The 16068-nt window shown below is 43.1% G+C and overlaps 1 protein-coding gene across 1 annotated transcript in view; it reads right to left on the minus strand.

The window, feature by feature from the left end:
* Positions 1 to 2086: 2086 nt before the first annotated feature.
* The window catches only part of Bend6 (BEN domain containing 6), a 29930-nt gene continuing 15948 nt past the window's right edge, over positions 2087 to 16068 (minus strand). Inside the window, exons 3-6 of the mRNA XM_032900892.1 lie at positions 10678 to 10898; positions 8795 to 8987; positions 7610 to 7746; positions 2087 to 3436 (exon numbers count right to left, since the gene is read on the minus strand). Of these exons, the coding sequence (XP_032756783.1) occupies positions 7619 to 7746; positions 8795 to 8987; positions 10678 to 10898 (542 nt within the window). The 3' untranslated portion in view covers positions 2087 to 3436; positions 7610 to 7618. The remainder of the gene's footprint in view (positions 3437 to 7609; positions 7747 to 8794; positions 8988 to 10677; positions 10899 to 16068) is intronic.

Genomic DNA, 16068 nt, shown 5'->3' on the forward strand with positions numbered 1-16068 from the left:
CAGATTGAATTAATGCCCAAGTGACTCATAATTGAACAGGGATCTCTCCCCCTTGCTTATACGCCTTTCCAATATTCTTTTGGATCCTGCCCCATACTTCTTCACCTAAACTTCCTTCTTCAGGAAAGCAGGGCTTAGAATCATGAACAATATGCAGGGAATCTAATTGTAGTGATTTTGATACCTGAGCTCCTCCTTTCTTTAAAAATGATACAAAAAAGGTCTGGAAAGATGGCTCAGGGCTTAAGAGCACTGGCTGCTCTTCCCAAGGTCCTGAGTTCAATTCCTAGGAACCACATGGTGGCTCCCAACTGTCTATAATGGGATTCAATGCCCTCTTCTGCTGTGTCTGAAAACAGCAACAGTGAACTCACATACATAAAATAAATACTTTTTTAAAAATTCTTTTTAAAAAAGATGGGAAAATGTGACATAAGGCAACGCCCTCCCTGGTTTCTGACCCATTTTTCTCACCCACCTCCTTCTGTGAAGGTCCCAACTTGGATACCTTATAGTCGACTTCAGGTCCCTGTGCAGGTGTCATTCCAGAGCTAGGAGAATGGAACTGATAAATTAGGCGGACTAATGTCTCATGCAATACCCAACTTTATTTAGAGCATCAGACAATTTATACTCTGAGGGTTAAGAAGACTCACATGAGTAAATTTTCTCATGAGTTCAAGCTGTATTCGGCCACGAGGACAAGCTACATGTGGCAAAAAGATGTTTTACCCTAGAGGTATATATAGAAGGGCTAGTTTAAGCATTTAATTGAATAACAATGGCCAGCAATGAGTAATCTGAAGTAAACTCACTCCCATTTGCTACACCTGGCAGGAGCAGGAAACCACAATTCCACGTTTTGAAGAAGCTGGGGTCACGGGACCCTTGTCTGGTTTTCTTGGGGTAATCTCATAAGCACCCAGACTTCTCTACACCTGGCTCTATTCCTGGACCACGTTCTGACCATGGGCTACATCTATAAGTGGAAATGAACTCTTACCACCTCTAGTTGTTTCTGGGGATGGTGTTTTATCGTGTCAATAGAAACCGGAAGACAGGACTTGGTATTGGGTCCCTAAGATATTGTTCTAACAGGCCTAACCATGTTAGGGAAGGATCGTTGAAAGATTTCAGAGCTGGGAAAGCTGTTAGTGCTCAAAGCTTAACAGGCTGTCCTGGGAACCTAGAAGATAAGGCAGAGACCTGGCTTGTGCAGTCTTAGAGTTTGAGAGTTCTTCAAAGCCTATCAAAGTCACTCCTGTGATATTTTGAAGTAGGAATCTATGGTTCTGGTCAGTTGGGGCTGAAGAACTGTCTGTGATTAACAAAGGACAAGAACCACCAAACTGAAAGGTTCGCATTGCTGGAACAATTGATGCTGCTTAGCCAGAGCTGAGAAATCAGTGATTAAGAAGAGACCAGCATCGGGGTTGGGGATTTAGCTCAGTGGTAGGGCACTTGCCTAACAAACCAAGGCCCCGGGTTCGGGCCCCCGCTCCGAAAAAAAAAAAAAAAAAAAAAAAAAAAAAGAAGAGACCAGCATCACTGAGGATCACAGATCTTAGAGTATTTCCTCAGTATCGGTATGTAGAGGCCGTGGGCCAGTGAGGCCCAGACTGTACCTTGTTCTGTCAGCCAAACTTGGTCATCTTTGTCAATAATACACATTTACTCGGGACTTCACCCACTCCTTACACACCCAGGAGTCACACACTCCTCACACACTCAGGACTTCATCTACTCCTTACACACTTAGGACTCACACACTGTACACACTCAGGACTTCACCCACCCTTTACACACTCAGGAGTCACACACTCCTTAAACAGTCAGGACTTCACCCACTCTTAACACACTCAGGACTCACACACTCCTTACACACTCCCTCCCTCCCTCACAGCTTCCTCCATTCTCCGCAGTGTCATGGAAGGCAGGTGAGGCTTGGCACATAAGAGGTCAGGAGAGACTCTTAGTGAAGAAACAAATGTTTCAACATGTTAAAGAAGCCTCTGCTTAGATAAAAAAAATATTTTTGCCCTGAATAGAATACATTATGAAATAAAATGAACAATAAGAAAGCGCATTCATTTTCAATGGAGTTAAATTTTATTTAATTAAAAGTAGCAAATGTCACATAATTTACTTCATCGTGAGTATGTGTTTTTGCACAACTGCACTGTTATATCAAGCAACCTTTACAGAGTAATCCCTGGGTCCACTGCACTGTACTTTAGAAATCCCCCTTTCCAAGCTTCCACATCAGTCTACAAACTCACGAATAGCTTCGCTGGGCAGGGGTGGTGTACACCATCAATCCCAGAACTTTGGAGGCAGAGGCAAGTAGATCTCTGAGTGTGAGGCCAGCCTGGTCTATAGAGTGAGTTCCAGGATAACCAGGGGCCACACAGAGAAACCCTGTCTCAGAGGGAAAGGAAGCGGGGACTGGAGAGAAAGAGAAGGGTATACCTTCTCATTGCAAAGTAGTCGGGGATCTTTTATCAAGGGAAAAGTCTTTGAAGACTATTTTTGGTTGATTTACAAAATGGCATCTTCCATGCCATTATTAAATCAGTATTTTTTTTCAGTTAATTTTCCTTCTGCTATAGTGGAAGTAAACAGGTTAAAATTAAAGCAGTTTAGTATCACGGCTGATCAGGCATGATGTCATGTCCTACGTGCGCTTTAGGGGATGTATTTATGATTACATGCCTGAATCTAGTTATGTTCTGGATAACAATGGACACTGAGGGGCATGTTTTCCTCACAGACTAGGAGACTATTAAAAAAAGTCAGTGCATGGAATTAATAAACAAAAATGGGAATTTAGGCTGTGAGGAGTGCGTTGGGATAGCTGAAGATGGAAAAGACTTTATGTTTTTCGTTTTTTCCATAATCCTACTTCGCACGTTTTTAGATCACTTATATGTTAAGTCATCATTGCTTGGTTACACATGGTTATTGTCCCTTAGGCTCACTCTGCTCCTTTCGTGTGGGTAGACAATGTATTTTTACCAAACCTGTGCTTGCTAAAGCCCCTCCCCACCAAATAAAAAGCGTAACGGGGAGTCACTGATAGTAATAATTCCCAACGTTTGTTGAAGACAGTGACTGAGATCCGGAAGGGTGGATGTTTTTGTTGCTGTGATACGAGCTGGTATTACCTTAAGTTAGTTTACAGGGAAGTATTCGGGGCTGTGAAAGATGCGTTATTTCCAAAGGAACCGTATCGCATGCTTGTTTGACAGACATTCTCGGGTTTGATGCATCACTGGTTAATTAGTATGGGATCTGCATGCAGCTTCTTACTACAGCCAGTCCGACTGCTCCACCAGGAAAGCCATGGCTACTACAGCCAATCCTCGACGTGTCTCGCATTCTCCAGCAAAATCCAATGTTTGACGTAGAAACAAGCATGTTTTATTTTTTAAGATACCTGCAAAAAAGAAAAGCAAACTTCAAAGAGGTGCAAAAATTTGTACTAAAAGAGAGAGCTATTGCTATTAAGATGTCCCATGAATTGCTTTGTAATTTAGAGGAATCCCAGCATAGAAAACAAAGTATTTTATATTAATTTTTTATTGGAAACAATTTTTAAATTTTTATTTTATTTAATTAGTTAATTTTATTTATTTTTTATATTTTTATTTGAAACAATTAATTTTATTAGCTACATTTTAAAACAAGCTAAAACGACCCCCTCACCTCCGTGGGTATTCTGTCTAAGCTCCTCCTCCACAGTTACCTGGCAACAGCCAGGTATGCTCCTCCCCCACAGTTACCTGGCAACAGCCAGGCAAGCCAGCCTGACTATAAAAGGGGCTGCTTGTCCCCTCCTCATTCTCTCTTCTCTTCTCTGCTCTCTTGCTCTCTACCACTTTGTCCTTTCTCTGTCCTTTCACCTTCCTCTCCCCTCCACATGTTCATGGCTGGCCTTTACTTTGCTCCTTTTCTATTCTTCTTCTCTCATTAAACCTCTCCACCTGGAACCATGTTGGCTTGGTGTGGTCTGATATACTGAGCCTGAGCTTTCTACACCTCCCCCGCATCCCCCCACCCCACCCCCGCGCGCTTTCTTCAGTGGTGTTTACTGGTTACTTATTGGCTAGCAGTTCTCAAACCTGGTTTACCTGACTCAAAGCCCAGAGGCGAGGGAAGCAGGGAGGTGACCTTTAGAGCTTCTCTCTTCTCTTCCAAACTCAATTCCCCAGTCTCATCCACAGCTCTGTAGCAGACTATCTGCTGTGGCTTCCCTTCCCCTCTTCCCCCATCTCCAGCAGATCCTACAGGGTCTCTCACAGTGTCAGCCTCCAGCTCCCTCAGGCACTCCACGGGAACCCGCTGGCCTCTGCCAGAGAGGCAGGTAGACCAACTTCCTTTCCTCCATATGCAACCAGGTCTAATTCCCAGCTTTGTAGCAGACTACTGGCAATGGCCTCTCCTCCATCTCTGGCCTCATTCCCAGGGAACTAAGTAGATCCTGGTGGAACACTCCTTTTCCTCCTGTGGACCCCACAGGACAATTCTAGCCCATCTCCATTAGAAGTGTTAAAGCTCTGAAGGGAAAGGTATCCTAGGAGTCTGGAGAAAGGAATACCACAAAGTCACACCGTACATCAAACCTCATATGCACAAGAAATGTATTGGGAAAGACACAAGAGGGTGGCTGCCTCTGCTCAGGAAGAAGCATCAAAGAACTGAGCAGGAGGCGGGCTTTATGCTGATACGGTTTCTTGGGGGCGGTGTTGTCCAGGGTAGGGACTGGTGAGCTTAGGGCCCTTGGGGATCCTTAGGGTAGGGCCTGACTACTCTTGCACCTCAAGTGGATTACATCTACCCCTAAATGTCAGCTCTTGATACAAGAAATGCATTCTAATCAGAATCCGCAGAGGCCACACCTGCAGGATCTCAGAAGTACTCCTTATCAGGCAACCCAAGCCGCCATACTCTCCTAAGACCAGAAAGGGCAACAGAAACCAAGGAACAAAACAGGCACTCAACAAAGACAAGACCAGATACCCTTACCTAGAATTACAATCATCCCAGACCCAGATGGCTAGACTCCAGTGGAAAAACAGAATCAATTATAGCCAGGAAATTATGCCTTCACTACAGCAACACCACCACAGCAGGCTCTGAATAACCAAAGCACAAGAGCAACAGAGAATCCCCGGATGGAGGCGTTAGAGAAAGGACTGAAGGAGCTGAAGGGGTTTGCAACCCCATAGGAAGAACAACAATACCAACCAACCAGACCCCTCTAGAGCTCCAGGGGACTAAAACCACCAACCACAGAGTACACATGGAGGGACCCTTGGATCCAGCCGAATGTGTAGCAGAGGATGGCCTTGTTGGGCATCAGTGGGAGGAGAAGCCCTTGGTCTTGTGAAGGCTTGATGCCCCAGTGTAGGGGAATGCCAGGGTGATGAGGTGGGAGTGGGTGGGTGAGAGGGGGAGCACCCTCATAGAAGCAGGGGGAGGGAGAAAGAGAGAGAGGGAAACTGGGAAAGAGGATAACATTTGAAATGTAAATGCATAAAATATATACATTTAGGGGTTGGGGATTTAGCTCAGTGGTAGAGCGCTCAAGCGCAAGGCCCTGGGTTCGGTCCCCAGCTCCGAAAAAAAGAAAAAAATATATACAAATTTTAAAAAAGATATATTGCTGAAATAGTTTTCCAACAGGAAAAAAACAAAACAGAAAATCGACAATCATTGGTCATTGACATTTTTCACTATCAATGGTCCCAGTTCCCTAATAAATTGACCTATTAATGTAATGAATGCGAAAACAGGATTCATCTTTCTTCCTCATTCAAGAGAAACAGATCCAAACTTCAAGGGTAAATAGCACCTCAGGGTCAAGATTTGAAAAAGGTATTTCAAGTGAATGAACCCAGGAAGCAAGCTGGTATAGCCATTTTAATATGTCACAAAATAAACTTCAAAACAAGACTGACTGGAAAGGATGGGGAAGGGTGCTACATATTCATCAAAGGAGAAACCCATCAAGGGAATGTCATAATTCTTAATGTCCATGCACCACACACAGGGCACCTATGTTCATAAAGAGACACCTCTGCAGCTTGAATCACACATTGATCCTGACACAGCGAGAGTGGAAAACTTCAATGCTCCAAGCCCACCAATACATAGGTATACATCCAGAAAACAACAACAAAAACAACAACAATAACAACAACAGAACTAAACAAAAATGCTGAAGCTAACTGATAAACCAAATGGACCTAACAGAGACCTATAGAATATTTCACCCAAACACAAAACAATATACCTTCTTCTCAGCAGCTCTTGGAACTTACTCCGGAATTGGCCACACACTTGGACACAAAGCAAGTCTCAACAGATACAAGAGAACTGAAATACCATGCTGCATCCTCTGAAACACTACTGGACTAGAGGTGAAGAACAACAGAAATAACAGAAAGCTTACAAACTCATGACAAACTAAACAACTCTCAACTGAATGGAAAAATGGGTCAGGACAGAAATTAAGAAAAAAACGAAAACACAGCGAAGGCAGTTCTAAGTGCCTACATTAAAAGGGGGGGCGAGATCTCATGCCAGCAACTTAAAAGTACACCTGGAAGCTCCGAAACAAAAAAGGAGTCACAGCCAAGAGGAGCAGACAGCAAGAGATACGGAAACTCAGGGCTGAAATAGAAATAATAGAAAAAAAAATTCACAAGAATCAACGACACAGAGAGTTGGTTCTTTGAGAAAAATCAAGATGATCGGCAAACTCGTATCCAAATTAAGAAAATTTATGTAGGCTGCCACCAGAACATGTGGCCCAGAATAAGGGTAGGTCTTCCCACCTCAAATGATTCAATAAGGAAAAAAAAATCCCTCGCAGGTGTAGCCAGATGCTTGAGTTTTAGTTAATTCCAGATGTAGTCAATTTGACAACCAAGAACAACCACCACAGTCATTTCCTTGAAGAATATTTCGGGTGTCAGGGTGTGAGGCAAGGCAGGCCTAAGGTCTTGCCTTTAAGCTTCTGTAAGTTAAATGACCCGGAAGAGAGAATTACAGAGGCGTTCCAGTGGATGGTGCTAATCCAACAGGCGCATTTGCACAAGGGATTTAACACATGGGCCTTTGAGGGCACGCTGAAACTAAATTATAGTAGAGAGATTCACTGCAAAGCTGAAACGGCCAAAATTTCACTTCACGTTGGCAATGACCGACTTATGAAAAAAAAAAACTTTATTAGATTATAACAACTGATTTTAAGATCTACCAGGACCCATCCCAGTATCTGAGAGGGTCAGTCAGGAAAATAGACACCTTCCTGACAGAACACATTTACATGTGCCCCAAAGGTTATTGAGGTACCGTACACCTCTGAAGGAGACTGAGATATCCTGATCTCTTTCTCTTACTTGCTTCTGTCAGGAAGGTGTCTCTTTTCCTGACTGAACCTCTCAGATACTGCGACGGGTTCTGGTAGATCTCAAAATCTTCCCAGATTTACACATCTCAGAGGATCCTAGGGTCCCCTAGGTGAGCATCTGGAAAAAGCCCGTTGGCAGAGACAGCAGAAGAGAGTGTCGCACGGAAGACGGTGAGGGTTTGAGAGCCATACCGTTACGATCTACTTAATCTCCTGAGAGGTCGGAGCTTTGCTCAAGCTCGGCTTCTTGGTGCAGTTATTGAGCTTCTGTCCAATCATCCGTCTGATGGAGACGTCATCGGCGCTGGGAAACACCTGCTTCGTTACTCCTGCAAGAGATCACAGCGGCACGCACAGGAGCGCTTTGTGAGGCGTTTGCGTCCTGTGAACCGAGGCAAAACACAGCTTTGTCTCCGTTATACCAAAAGGAGCCCACATTGCCCTGACATATTTAATCAGATGAATAGGGTCAGGCTTCCAAAGCACAGCCGAAGCTCACAGAAGGGCGATACTACATAAATCATGCATGTTTGTCGCTCCGGGACATCAGACAGCTTAAACTCTTTTTTTTTTTTTTTTTTTTTTCGGAGCTGGGGCTCGAACCCAGGGCCTTGCGCTTCCTAGGCAAGCGCTCTACCCCTGAGCTAAATCCCCAACCCCATGACAGCTTAAACTCTTATGAGCTTTGTTTTTGCCCCAAGCTTTCAAGAACTGATTTTTATTCCTTTCTAGTATTAGTCACAACAAATCAATCCCTTATTAAGAAACAGTAAGTAAAGAGTTTGGTCAGAGAGTCTCTAACTTTTTTTTTTTTTGATATTTGCACAAAACAAAACAAAAAATTGGGAAACGTAGATCATCATTTTTAAGGAGACTCACTCATTTTAAAACCACATGGTTAAAATGAACTCTTTCTAGAAACAAACGAAACACAAGAGAAAGAACTATGAAAGGGAAAGCAAAACAAATTGTTACTGAAAATTTAAAAGAGTAACAAACACTGTTGTTTGAATTTTATTAGTTCAAACTTCTCCATTTTGGACACTACTTTAGTTCAGTATCCATTTCTTTTTCCTTTCTGAGACGAGGTCTTATGCAACCTAGGCTGCCTGCGGACTCTTCTGTGGTGCCCAGAATGACCTTGAGTTCCAGACCCTCCCTCACCCATCTCTCAAGCATTGAGATTACAAGTATGCACCACCACACCCAGATTTCAGTTTTCTTGTCTTTTCATATTTAACAACAATATTAGATGATTATAATTTTTTTCATAAAAAATAAATCTGAAAACAAAAAAAGGACTTAAAAAATAACTCAATTGTGAACAGTAACATCATTTCAGGTTTGTGTGAAAATACAATGCAATCAAATGATCACCTATGATTTCTTGAACTTCGTTCTGATTCATAGCTGGTTTTACAACCTTGTCCCTTGAAGTAGAGGATTTTGCCCCAGTCAGACTGTGTGTGGCCATGTATTCATTTGTGTAAAGCACTTGCATTAAATCATTAATAAATTTCTGAGGCTTGCTCTTATTACAACGGGCAATCTGCCATCTCTCAATCGTGAACTACAAAATAAGAAATGATAACTGAGATTAGAAAAAGAGAGGATACCTGGAGAAAATAAATGCTAATTAAGACATACCGAAAAAACAGCAATACTCTTTAAGGTGGTATTTACTCCTTAAGGTGGTATTTACCCCTTAAGGTGGTATTTACCCCTTAAGGTGGTATTTACCCCTTAAGGTGGTATTTACTCTTTAAGGTGGTATTTACTCTTTTTTTTTTTTTTTCCCTTTTCTTTTTTTCAGAGCTGGGGACCGAACCCAGGGCCATGCGCTTGCTAGGCAAGCACTCTATCACTGAGCTAAATCCCCAACCCCAGTGGTATTTACTCTTAAAGGTATTTTGTACCTTTAGTAGATATTTTATATCTCAGTTAGAGGAAATCATAATGTTTGAAACACCTGTCAGGCTTTGTGAGGTTTTTGCATCAAATACATGCAAATTTAATGGGTCACCTAAATGTGATGCCTTGAGGTCAACTTTATCTTCAACTCTTCATATTTAAGTGTTTGGGAGAACCATGGCTCTCAAAAGATGCACCCCCTAAACCTCTGGCCTCTGTGGATATGTTACTTCCTTGGGGATTTATAAATGTATTTTAAAGTTAAGCATTTTGAGATTGGAGATCTTGATCAGCCGGGAGAGCTCAATGAGTCCTAAAAGCCAATGATGGGGGTAGAAGAAAGGGTCCAAAAAAACCACCGACACCAAGGGAACAAACTAGGAGGAAAGATGTGATGTGGGGCTTAACTGCGAGATGGCCCTAAGCCAAGCGTGAGGATTTTAGAAGTGGGGGTGACTTCTGCAACTCAAAAGGAAACTGGGAATTCATTTCCACAACCACTAGAAACCAAATTCTACATTAGTGACCCAAAAATGAGCCGGGAAAGATTCCTTTTTAGAGTCTCCCATGAAGAATGCCCCTGTTCAAACACTGCGCTCGTGCCCGTGAGCTCTGTATTGGATTCTGGACTCCAGAACTGTGAGATAGTAAATCTGGGTTATGTGATATCACTGAGTTTGTGGCAGTCTGTTGCATGGCAATAGGAAATTATCTACAAAGATTCAGGCACTCAGATTCTGAGGATACTCAGAAGAAAAAAAATATAAAATATACACATACACTCAGATTTGGTATTTCATTACCACCTTGGAGGAGCCATTTTCTTAGGCTTATACCTGAAACTAACAAAATTTTTACACCTTTTAGTTTCTGTCTTTTTGATTAAGAGGAACAAGGAAGGGGTTGGGGATTTAGTTCAGTGGTAGAGCGCTTGCCTAGCAAGTGCAAGGCCCTGGGTTCGGTCCCCAGCTCAAAAAAAAAAAAAAAAAAAAAAAGGAACAAGGAAAACCAAAATGTTGTGCACATCAAGCACGCAGAGGCCCACATGCTGCAAAGACTTTAACACAGAATTCTGAATTCTGTAACTGGTCTAAGAATTTTATAGTTCAAAAGCTGCAGGTATCTCCCCCCCCCCCCCAGATTTATTTGCTTTTAGTTTTTGTAAACTCAGTGTCTGGTTCACAAATATTGCCTCTCATTGTTAACATCGGATGATTCCTTGTGACAGGATTCTAATGGTAGGGACCTGTCTAGACTTTACCTGGTGATGGCACCCCACAGCCTCACTCCTCTCTTAGTTCCTGGGTTAGGCCCTTTCCAGAGAACCAGAGGGAAGATGGTCAACCAACCTGCTTCTCGCCAGGCTGCTGCTCCTCCTCAGCCTTCAGGGAACTTGGGGAGCTGGAAGTAGAGTTGGAATTACTGCACAGAGAGGCAAACGAATCTGGGGAGGAGTTGTTTGTTGCTCTCCAGAGAGTGGATGCTGGTGTGGACATGGCCCCTCCACTCTTAAGAAGGGTCTCTGCCATTCCGACCAGTTCTTCAAACTGGGTGACTGCCTGCGGTAACACTGGAACGGCAACACGAAAGTAGCGTTTTACAAACACATCAGTAGCATGGCATTTGTGTGTGTGTGTGTGTGTGTGTGTGTGTGTATGTGTTGCAAAGGGATCTAGAACTTTTTACTTCTTGTAATAAATCAGCTTGATAATGAGTTTTGAAACACTGGTTATAGCTGAATGTCTATGTATTACTTTGAATTAAAACCAATGTTTCAAAAGTTAGTTCTTCTTTAACTGTTAGGACTATGCTTTGAGGGCATGGTAACTCTTGCGTGGTGACATACCGTTTTATCAGCCACCTCCCAGGAACCCACCTTAGGCCAATGTGAGTGACACGATACAATTAACCATAGATTAAAATAAGGTTTGTGATTGTTTAGCCACAGAGCCAAATTTCATCAAACTAATAATTCCGTGCTGCTGCAACTCAAACCCATGTTGTCATATATTAAATACAAATTTTGGAGATCAACTGAATTACTCTGTTTCTATGTTATTGGAAAGTTACATATTCAGGGTTTCATGGGACCCTGTAAACTTGCTATAGCTTGTTTGTCTTCTAACGAAAAAAATAGCTTGTCGTCGGAGCTGGGAGAGACCTTGGACTCGGCCTAACTTAATTCCTCACTCAGTGGTTAAGGGCACTGCTTGTTACAAACAGAGGGCCTCTGAGTTCCTTTTGGGGGCTATCTCGATCAGGCATATTGTTGAACTATAGTCTTAACAATAACTGGTGATGTATTCAAATCAGGACACGAGTGCTGTGTTAGCAGGAAGATTTAATAAAGTATATCTCCTTGCTTGCTCTTTCAGCAAGTACATTAAGCACCCCCGCCCCCATGTGCTGCTGCTTAGTCAATCAACAATGAACGAGAGCAAGGTCAACCCTTGGGTTTTCCTAAAGCAACAGGGGCAGGCATGTGCTGAAGGTGGTGAATCCTTGAGAACACACCTAGGAGTTCATGCTAACAGGGTCACTAGGAGTTGAGACGTCCACACCCAATCATCTGAAGTAGAGGTTGGACACAGGCAGAAATAAATAAATAAATAAAACCAACTAATGACACAGTGTTCGAACACATGGGCAGTCAATAAACCCATCACACACTTACATAACGAGGTTTCAGGAAGTCTTTGGGCACCGAACTCTGGGGAGCCTCCTGAGGGTCAATATTCTACGTAAGTCACAGTGTTGGTGGGACAGAGTGTCCATCGCAAGAGCTTTATATTTGGTGGGCTAGGACTCTACCTTCTTTGTGTTCTACTCTGTATTCCCCCTTCCATCCCCCACACCCAAATGCGACTGTGACTACAATGGGATTCAATGAATTCTGTGAGTTTGTTTGTTTTTTTCCCTGCCTTATTATCAAGGGCAGGGTGGTATGGGAAAACTTTTCAAATTTGTAGTTGGTGTCACGATTGGGCAAGTTTGTCATTCTGGAGGCTAGCCTGTAGACCCAAAGAAGTGAAAGTGTCTAAGTGTCCTGAAGACGGAAGAGGTATGCTCGGGCTTTTAGATGACTCACCCCTGAAGGTTCATCTGTTGAGTGGCTGGACCCCAGCTGGTTGTGGAAACTTTAGGAGGTGGGCCTAGCTGGAGGGAGGGGCCCCACGGCGCACGCCTGAACATTATACCTGGTCCCTGGCTCGCTATCTCTGCTTCTTGTCCTCTCTGACATCAACCACTTCTCCATCCAATGCTCTCCCTCACCCTAGGCCCCCAAACAGAACCAGACACCCACCAACTTAACCCTCTGAAGCTACAAGTCAAAGGAAATCTCTCCTTCTTGAAGCTGCTTGTATTAGATGTTTTGACAGAGTAACAGCAAAAGCAATCTGACCTAGGCTATAAGAGGGAGGGTTGGACTCAGGGAGCGCAAGGTCCTTCTCTGAGGCGGTCAATACTGAGCTGGGAGCAGGAGATGGAACGGATTAAACAGCCACAGAGGAGAGAGGTGATCAGGGGCAGAGGTACACATGCTCTCTACACTTGGAGATCCAAAGTGTCAAAGCTGGAATGTAGAGAAGGCGGAATCCGATGTGAAGTGGGGCTTCGAGGCTCTTTATGGGTTTCTCCGATCACAAAGGTTGTACACGTGCATCAGGCTATGCCTTTTTTATCTCGACTTTCTTATCTCGGTTGACATTTGCTATGTGACAAAATTGGAACCATACTGACAGACACACAGTATTGTGTCCCAGCTCTCCTTCCAATTAAGGCCAGGGGGTGAATGTTTTGCCTGTTTGATTAGCTCTTGGAACACATGGATTTTGAAGTCTAACTTACATAGTTAAATGAAGAAATAAGGTAAGGAAAGGGGATGAGTTTGAGCCAGGAAGTTCTTCACAGTCTTGTAAGAAATCCCCTTGCTTTAAATGTGGACAAGTGTGGTTCTTCCAGAACTCAACATCAGCGGCTTCCAAAATATGCCTTCCGCTTGGCACTTTGATCTTTTCTTTTCTTTCTTTGTTCTTAATAATACTCTAAGATCCATTTACACTATGTGTATAATCAATCCCCCCTCCTTTTTTTTGCTGACTAGTATCCCACTACTCTGAAATTTATACTCCGTGATGAAAAATCAGCTTACCCATGGGAGGATTGCCATTAGAAGACACAAACTGTGATGATGTCTCTGATCATGTTGATACTGAAGAGTCTAAGAGCCTAGTAGGGTCCCCAGTTATAAATGTTTTCAAGACTCGGGTCATGATGCTAAAGGGCTCTGCAGAAAGGCTTTCCTAACTTACACCGTCATCCGTCATATAAGCCCTTTTTTGACCTTGAGTCAACAATAAAATGTGTTAACACTCGTTAAGAATTTTACCTTTTCTGGCAATTCAAAATCTTGAGGTTAATTATATGTGTGTGTGTTTTGTGTGTGTTTGTTTTTGGTTATATGAATTTCTTTTGGGAATTATGTGTCTGACCATGAGATAGCAGTGTTTCATGGTTACTTTGCTTTGTTATGATGTACGGTCTTGTGCACCCCTGATGGGAAAGCAATAGCCTGATTACCCTTCCCCTCTATTTTAGTTTGTTAGGGTTTTATGGAAGGTTTATAGGAATGTCTAGTTCAGTAGCTCTCAACCCGTGTACTGCAACCTTTGGTGGTCAAATGACCCTTTCACAGGTGTCCCCTAAGACCATTGGAAAACACAGATATTTACATGACAATTCATAACACTGGCAAAATTATAGTTATGAAGTAGCAGCAAGAATAATTTTAAGGTTGGCGGGAGTCACCCCAACATAAAGGACTGAAGCACTGGGAAACTTGAGAGCCATTGGTCTAGTGTATGCTGTATTGGCTATTACTACTAATTCCTTTAAATTATCAAGCATTTTAACATTTTCTTTGCTTTAATTCAAGGCTGTGCTTTGCATATCTTGAAGGTTTGGTAGACCGATCATTGATCATTGACTGGGTCATGAAAGTTCCATCTTGTCATTGTACTAACCTACAGGTGGACTCCTAAGATTTTTTTTAATTATTTAAATTTTTGTGTGTGTGTGTGTGTGTGTGTGTGTGTGCGTGCGTGCGTGTGTGTGTGTGCCTCTGCCACACGTGTGTGGGTACAGGAGAAAGATAGAAAAGGAGGCTGAATCCCCGGAGCTAGACATTATGAGAAAGCAGGGCAACAGGCATGGGAACGAAGTTTTAATCTTCTGAAAGAAGAAACAATTAGAGATTTTAACTGCGGAGTCAGCATCTCTCTGGCCCTGGGCACTGTGGAGAGGAAGTGGACATGTCTAGGGATGGGACCTAGATGAAGTAGTTCACTGCAGGCATTTTCTTGGGCTCTGTATCTTGTTTTAACTCCCTCCCCTCTCCCCTCCTTCTTATTTCTTTGCCATGGCAAGAAAAGCAACTTAGTTCATCCATGCCTTCCGCCAGGATGTTCTACCTCACGGTGGCCTAGAAACAACTGATTCAGATGACCTCTGAAACCACCAACCAGTCAGACATTTGTTCTCAGGTATTGCCATAGAGACAAGAGCTCAGGACACGGGCAAACGCTTTCTTCTGAGTGTTTATCTGTTACTGTGATCACGCTTTAAGCACACATCCAAAGCAGGGTAGTTGAAGCAGAAGTTGACCCTAGCCTGGCCATATGTGAAGACGCCTTTCTAAATAAACAGATGTTGGAGTTCGTGCTTAGTGGTAGAGCCTTATGTGAAAAGATATGGGCTTGACCCTCGGTGCTGCAATTCAATACGCATGGTGGAAACGTGCACACACGAGTTTAGTGCTACAGTATTAGAATACTCTTGGTAACGTGTTTGCTTTGGAATGGTTTGCTTTTAAAAACCCTTCATCATTAGGACCCATTAGGTAGTAAATCATGGATTGTAAAATTTTACAAAGAAAAATTCCTCCCAGCATGTACACTCCCATACCTTTATGTAGGAATAAAATTATATGCATTTTTCTCACATGTGAGGGGTCATGTGTGCATGAGTGTTCACGGGGTGGTCAGCAGTTTATGTCTGGCCTCCCCTGGTCACACTTCGTTTATATTTTGAGTCAAGGTCTCTACCTTGAACCCTTAACTTGCAGACTCAATTAGTCTAGCTAGCTAGCTGCTCTCCAGTGCTGGCACTCTCCGTGCCACAGCCAGCTGGAATTTATGAGAGTATTGGGACTCCAGACTTTGGCCCTCATGTTCAGGTGACAAACACTTTACACCTCTAAGTAATTTTGTATTGCACTAAAAACTCCTAGTACTGCCACAGCCCTAGTAATTAACAGTACCTCTTTAATACTATATTAAAAGGCCGGCCAATGTTCAAACTTCCCTGATTATCTGTGTCTGTTTTCAGTTGATCTGAGGCAGACCCAAGAAGGATCACAGGCTAGACTGCTTCTTCTACCTCAACTAATTTCTTTTCTGTGCTCTGGAGTTGTCCTCGCAGATTATTAACTGGAGAAACCAAGTCATTTGCTCTCAGAGCCTTTTCTCGGCATGGACTTTGCTGGCTGCATCCTTCAGGATGGGGAGCACATTTTCTCATTTTATCTCATGTCGATGTGAAGGCTTGATGGGGAAGTTAGGTTCTCCCTGGAGGGTGGGTTTCCACTGATGATCGCTACTCAGATTCTGTTTGTTTTCGGGGACTGCTGATCTAGGATGTGTTTCTTTACCACTCACTACCTCAAGTTCCCCTGCAAGTTC

Source organism: Rattus rattus, chromosome 4, assembly GCF_011064425.1.
Source record: "Rattus rattus isolate New Zealand chromosome 4, Rrattus_CSIRO_v1, whole genome shotgun sequence".
Lineage (NCBI taxonomy): Eukaryota > Metazoa > Chordata > Mammalia > Rodentia > Muridae > Rattus > Rattus rattus.